General features: G+C 45.2%; 1 protein-coding gene across 2 annotated transcripts in view; it reads left to right on the top strand.

Moving 5' to 3' along the window:
* LOC135105220 (cytochrome P450 6a2-like) overlaps positions 1-7,500 on the top strand; it is a 28,081-nt gene that overhangs the window by 7,261 nt on the left and 13,320 nt on the right. For both annotated transcript variants that reach the window (XM_064013339.1, XM_064013338.1), the window contains exons 4-5: positions 3,843-4,517; positions 5,675-5,821. In XM_064013339.1, coding sequence (XP_063869409.1) covers positions 3,843-4,517; positions 5,675-5,821 — 822 coding nt within the window. The remainder of the gene's footprint in view (positions 1-3,842; positions 4,518-5,674; positions 5,822-7,500) is intronic.

A 7,500-nucleotide genomic window follows, 5' to 3' on the forward strand; every position in this document is an offset into this window, starting at 1 on the left:
ACCACACCAGCTCCCGCACACACACACACACACACTGACGCACGCCGCACGTGAAACCCATTACGCCCATGAAGAGCAGGAGGAGGACGTGACGAGCGGGTGCTTTAGGCTTTGCTCGGCTTTCATCTTCCCTCCTACTCACACACACACACACACACACACACACACACAGACGCCGGGGTCCCTGTGTCTACTCTGACCTGCCCCACAAAATGACCTTCCGTTGATAAGCCTCCTCGTGTGACCCAACGATAATAGTATGACCTTAAAGACTCGAGTGTTTGTGGCCCACTTGTTACTGCTGCTGCTGCTACTACTACTACTACTACTACTGCTACTACATCTACCACTACAACTCCATCCTACTACTACTACTACTACTACTACAACTACTACTAAAGCTTCTGGTATCGTTATTGGGATTTTCAAGAGTGTCTGGATTATTCTAGCGAAAGTTTAACAAGGATTCCGCACCATGAACAACAAAAACACCTATGAAAATTTGACCAATCATCTCCGTGGCCTTTAAATTCAGTTCTGACAGCCCAAAGCGTTCAAGGAAATACGTACGAGGGAAAAGAGGCGGGATCCATATTTTGAAGTCCTTTGCTCTCATAGAAGAGATGTATTTCAAAGGCTACAGAGGTAATTTGTTGGGACCTCTAGGGTTTATTCCCATTGATCAAGCGGAGTCTTAACTGAACTATCACTGGGATCATGAAAGTATCACTGTAACCACCTAAAGCTTCCTTCCACACGACCTTGTTCGAAGTAGTGGGGATAAGACACCATGTATTTGAGAATATGGTACGGGAGCTTTGTGTGTGTGTGTTTGTATGTGTGTGTGATGTGAGAAATGACTGGGTATATGCGCAGAAAAAGAGGGAAGAGAGAAAATGGAGTCAGAGGGAAACGAAAAAAGGAAATTAAAAGAAAAGAAAAAGAAACGAAGGGGAATCAAAATAAAAAAAAACGAAGAAAAACAGATAAATTTGTTACGTGGATAAGTTAGTTTAGTCACGTCCTTATTTTTTTCCTCTCTCTCTCCTCCCCCCCCGTCTCTCTCTCTCTCTCTCTCTCTCTCTCTCTCTCTCCTCTCTCTCTCTCTCTCTCTCTCTCTCTCTCTCTCTCTCTCTCTCTCTCGTGTGTTTCCTTAGTTTTTATTTTCTCCTCACCTGCTTTACTTTTTTTTTCTATTTTTCTTTTTTTTTTTTTCATGGCGAGCGCGCGCGTGTTCGTTAGTGTTAATATAAAACTATAATTGGACAGTCAGCATAAAAATTGGGTGGTACAGTTGCAATGATGACGGGCGTTCATTGTGCGCTGGAGCTGAGTGTTATGGGCAAATGCTTGTTGTTGTTGTTGTTGTTGTTGTTGTTGTTGTTATTGTTGTTGTTGTTTGTGTGATTGATTGTTTGTGTGTTAATTTGTTGTTGTTACCAGTGCTACTTACATACTTCTGCTGTTCCTGTTGCTACCTACTACTACCACTACTACTACTACTACTACTACTACTACTATTGTTGATGATGGTGATAACAGCAACAACAACAACAACAGCAAACAAACAATCAAACAAGCCAATAAACAAACAAACAATATAGCATTTTCTCTTCATTACATTAAAAAAGAAAAAAAAGAAAAGCCGTCATTTTATCACTGCACAAAGGACCTTCATTATTTTAAACATTTCTGCGCCGCCCCCTCCACTGCATTCAAAAGGGAAATCGCACGGGTTTTTCTGGGTGTTTTTTTTTATGGTTCTAGTGACAAATTAACAAGATTTCTACAGTATTAATTGGAGAAACACAATTGAGGACTCGGCTAATCATCTCTGTGGCCTTTGAAAATAGTCATGGTGAAAGAGGAAATCGTTGTATTACAGAATAAAATGCGTTATCTTTTCTTTTCTTAATTGTCATCTTCAGCATTTTCTTCTTTTCTTCTTCATCAGAATCATTATCATCATCATCATCATCATCTTCATAATATTCCTCTTTTCTTTTTTGTCAATAGCGAGAGAGCGCAGCAGGGAACAGTCTGATCTCCCACGCCTGCCAAGCGCCCGTCCCAACACATGAGAGAAAACGAAAAACGGTTAATATTAAAGGGTGACTGAGTTGTGGCTCCCTCCCTCTCCCCCAAACCCACGCTCTCTTTCAATCACCGTTATTTTTCACGTCTAACTGAAGAGAGAGGAAGAGTAAACACGGTTTTATATCAGAAAACATACTGATTTATCTACACTGCTACCAAACGCTGTCACCTTGAAATGTATACCTATAACGTGCTTGCTGTTCCGAGAGAGGCCAGGCTGAGTGAAGGATGCCTCGTCCCGTCAGCGAGGTTAAGCAACGCTAGGTCTGTTTAGTACTTGGATGGGTGACCGCCTGGGGAGATTTGATGTCATTGGCACACAAATTTCGCAGTCTCCTTATAGTATGTAGCCTGCCTATCCTGCTTGACAGCGTGACCATCAGAGGGAAGGAAAGTCAGCGTTTCGTATTGCCTCCTCATATTCAAGGTGGTGGTGGTGGTGGTGGTGGTCTCATAAAAAGAAATTCATACACACTCATCACCACAAATACCATCATTACAGAACTGCAATCACCACCATCACCATTCCTGTACAATCCTCACCATCACTATTATCACCACCACCACCACAATCATCACCACTGCATTCATCACAAGCACCACCATCACCACCACCACCACCACCAACAACAACACCATGATCACACCGCACCACCAGCACCACGATCATTACGCCACCACCATTACAACCATTACCATGCCATCACCTCACATACGCCTCACAACACCATCATACACGAGAGGCCCCTACCTTTTACTTCATCCTCCTCCCTTCTCCCCAACACGACCATAGTCCTTCTCACTAGTGTTACGTATCAAAGGGTGATTTGCACATATCTTCTCCCCCTTACGTGTCTCAGAGCAGCAGAGGCCCCCGGTGATTTCTTGCCTGGTTAAACAGAAAGCCTTGACCTGATTGGCAGTACTATTAACTCAGTGGACGCCTTCATTTCCACTGCCGTTTCTCTTACCCCCACCTTCCACCTCGAGTGCAGGTCTTTTCCCTCCCGGACACACTGCCAGCTGCTTATATAGTGTAGTTTGTTTTCAGGACCTGGTTTAAAAGCTATTATAATTTCTTGAAGGAGGCTGTCTTTTTTTATCCTTTTATTTTCCTTTTGTCCTGTTCCTTCTGAGTGAGTGAGTGAGTGAGTGAGTGAGTGAGTGAATGAGTGAGTGAGTGAGTGAGTGAGTGGGTGAATCAGTCAATCAGTAATAGTTTAAATGAAATAAGTAACTGAAATGTTGTGCTATAGTCTCTTTTCTCCTCCGAAAATAGACGCAGATGAATCTTGAGTACTCCTATATTGAATTAGTTTGTGAAAGAGAGAGAGAGAGAGAGAGAGAGAGAGAGAGAGAGAGAGAGAGAGAGAGAGAGAGAGAGAGAGAGCTTTGTGTTTCCTTCCGAGAGCTAAGAGGTTCCTTTCGCACCTGCAATATCTCGTGGATTTGAAACAGCCAGCCACTTGTCTCTTGCTGGGCGGCAGCTGTAGCAACTCTTCTTCCTGCCACATCATTCTCAGCATCCATCCATTTCAGATTACAGACGTGAATATACTGTTTACTATCAATGCTCCTTTCTTCTACTTGCACCTCTCTTTCCACAACCTCCACCCATTCCTCGTTACCTCCACCTACTCTCAGCTATCTCCACCCACTCTTCCCTACTCTCCCACTCTTCACAGCCCTCTCCACTACTCCCTACCACTCTTGCCATCTCCTTCACTCAGCACCTCCATCCGCAGGTCAGCCCCGTTGCCAATGACATGCTGACTAACGCACGCGGATCACACTGGCGGAGAGTGCGCAGTGCAGTGTCTCCAGCCTTCACCAAAACTCGAACCCGTCGACTCTATCCACTTCTGCTCCAGCGCGCCAAACACCTCATCCGCATGGTCCACTCAGCCCAGCACGACTCGCCTACACCAATACTCGCACCCACACCAGCGAGAGAGGATCCCACAGGGTCTATAACAGGAAATGCAGGAGATTTGGAAGACGCAGCACGCACAACAAGCACCACAGCTAGAGATAAGAATGTCAGCACCACAGCAAGGACAGCCAGCACCACACACGCCACCACGGCCACGCAGGAAGAGTCACAAGACTTGCACCACACTACCATATCTATGCCACACGCGCCACAAGCTGACACAGGCACAGACGCAGACACACCACGCACTCAAAACAGTCACACAGCTACGCACACACTACCTCCGCACACACAGCACACGCAACACACTCACGCACACACTACAGACTTGGCGAGACGGAAAACAGACGCACATAAGCTCGCAACACAAACACACGCAGATACACACACATCCAGCCCAGCCAGGAGAAGAAACACTATCACGGACGAAAGAGAACGAAAACAAGGAGAAACGAGCGAATATTTAAAGGGAAAGGATGGTATTGAGGTAAGCTATTTCTTAATTTTTCTTTTTTTTTTTTTTCTCTCCTTTAGTTTTATATATTTCTGTTGATACGAATAATGAATGTGTTCAAAGATAGAGTGACAAATACGTACGGGTAGTAATATATAAGATAATGAGGAGAGAGAGAGAGAGAGAGAGAGAGAGAGAGAGAGAGAGAGAGAGAGAGAGAGAGAGAGAGAGAGAGAGAGAGCTGAACTGATAAACTCTTTCAGTCGATAAGTTCAAATCAAGAGAGAAAACGTAATTACTGAGGAATTTTTATAGGGGAACTATTACTAATTATACGTATAGTGTGTATTCTCTCTCTCTCTCTCTCTCTCTCTCTCTCTCTCTCTCTCTCTCTCTCTCTCTCTCTCTCTCTCTCTCTCTTTGTGTCCCTAAATGTCATCCTGTTTACATTTCATCTCGCCCCTGAATAGGCTAATACATATCCCTCAGTCTCCCCTCCTTGCTGCCAGACACGACCCATCCCTTCACCATCTTCTCTCCTCCTCCTCCTCTTTCTCCTTATGTTTCGTGCATCCTCTCACCACCAACAAGGCTTCTCATTGTTATTTTCTGTTTTTTTTTTTTTTTTTCCATTTCTCACTATTATGTTGCCACTGTTTTTATTTTCTACGTGTCTGTTCTGTCTCTGTCTACTTCCGTTTTGACTATTTTCACTATTATGTTTGTCATTATTCTGTTTGTTTTATTATCATACGTACTTCCTTTCCTCTATCCCCCCCGCCCCCACCCCTCTCTCTCTCTCTCTCTCTCTCTCTCTGCAACACCCATTTCCACTGTAACTTCCTCGCGTGCAAATTCTTTTTCCTGCCGAACCCTGCCCTACATCACCCCGCTCCACCCCGCCCCGTCCATCCTCGCCCCGTCTCTTCTCTCCTAAGCACTGTTTCGTCCCAACTTGCCCAATAACACCACTTGTAAGCCCCATCTCGCCCAATCTCGCCCTTCCAATATCCTTACAAAGCCCACAACCGCCCCATCCTCGCCAGCATCTCGCCACAACCCGCTCTGTAACATTCCTAAGCCAAACCTCGCACCATCTCGCCTCTCCAGTGTCCTTGCGAACACAGTAGCCCCCCTCTCTTCACCCTGGCTCTCCCCATCAGAGCCTCCTAACCCCAGTCCTCCCCCAGGCGCGGCGGGTGTGCGGTCGCTACACCATGGACGCCATCGCCTCCTGCGCCTTCGGGTTGGAGTGTGAATCTCTGGACAAGGAGGCCGCCCTGTTTCCCATCATGGCCGCCAAGGTGTTCCAGCTCTCCCCAAGCCGCGCCCTAAGGGTGAGAGGGACCGCTAAGTAGTACGTACACTGACTCCCTACACTCTCACACACTCACACATTGCCACACACAGTCCCACAGCCTCCCACACCACTCCTCCACATTCTCACAGCCTTCCGCACACTCCCACAGCCTCCAAGACACTCCTACACGCTCCCACACACTCCTACAACCTTCCACACACTCCCCACAGCCTCCCACACACTCCCCACAGCCTCCCACACACTCCTACACACTCCCACACACTCTCCCAGCGTCTAAAACTTCACTAGAATTTTATGTAACTAATTAAAGCGAGTAGCGTACGCAAGCTTCTCACACACAATATTTTTCCCGGTAAACAATTCGCATAGCCTAATGTTATGATGGCTAATATTACAATGCAGCGTAAGAGCTTAGCCTTACGGTAGAACTTAGCCTTGACAATGTATTAGTATAGCATTATCAAGAGACATTTTTAATAGATATAATAGGTAGTTAGGTTTCTTTAAAGGGACTGCCACTATTACTACTACTACTATTACTACTACCGCCGGGGCAGGTCAGGTAAGGTTGCAGTCAAGGTCAGGGCGAATACAGGAGGCTATGCATATATGACGTGATTAATGCAGTTTGAAGCACCATTTACCTTCCATTAATGCTTCATGAACCCGGTGGAGCTTCAAAAGGCCGCTTCATGCGATTCATAACTATCCACTGAGATCATACGGTAAAATATTCCCCAGATCCACATGAAAAAACACTTAAACAAGCCCCATCACTCAAATTTAAGCCCCATCATTTGAAATAAACGCCATCGCCCGAGGAAAAACATTATTTTTTATCCCATCACCTGAAAAAAAATAAATAAATAAAAATACTCTCCGACATCCCAACAAAAGCACAAACATAAACTCTTTTATCCAAAATTAAGCCTCCGCCACTCAAAATTAAATTCCCATCAACACAAAACCACAAAATTGAACACCACCGCGCGCGCGCACACACACACACACACACACACACACACACTGAGCCCCATCACTTAAAAAAAAAAAAAACAGACTTTTCCTACAGCCTCGCATCACCTCCATATTCGCAAAGACCCATCAGGTAAAAGCTTATCCAATTTGTTATAAGCTTATCCAATCTGGAGTATGCCGGCACGTGAACTAAATCTTTTTTCCCAGGGCTGAGTGCCGCGCTGTGGCCTCTATTCAGAACGCTCTCTCTCTCTCAACACCATTTTCCAAGGCCACAGAGATGATTAGCTGGTTTTTAAGAGTGTTTCTCCTGTTAATAATGTAGAAATCTTGGTAATCTGTCACTGGAATCGTAAAAAACAGCACTAAAACCAGCGTTACTTCAACTACAGCCTTTTGAAAGTACTGGAGGTGCGGCCAGAAATGTTCTTAAGAGTTTTCTCCTATTAATAATGTAGAAATCTTGTTAATCTGTCACTGGAATCGTAAAAACATCCTTAAAAACTCGTGTCACTTCAACTAGAGCCTTTTCAAAGTAGTGAAGTTGCGGCCAGAAGGGTTTCAGAATACGAACTTAAAGAATATTTCAATTCCTTTCCCCAGAGCTGAGTGGCGTGCTGTGTCGTGTTATGTCGCGCCCAGCTTGTCCCCGCCGCTGTATTCAGTGGTGGGGGTCGTCGTGGGGTGGAGCGAATGTAGTGCAGTCAGTTATTAAAG

This window comes from Scylla paramamosain, chromosome 11 (assembly GCF_035594125.1).
Source record: "Scylla paramamosain isolate STU-SP2022 chromosome 11, ASM3559412v1, whole genome shotgun sequence".
In the NCBI taxonomy this organism is placed as follows: domain Eukaryota; kingdom Metazoa; phylum Arthropoda; class Malacostraca; order Decapoda; family Portunidae; genus Scylla; species Scylla paramamosain.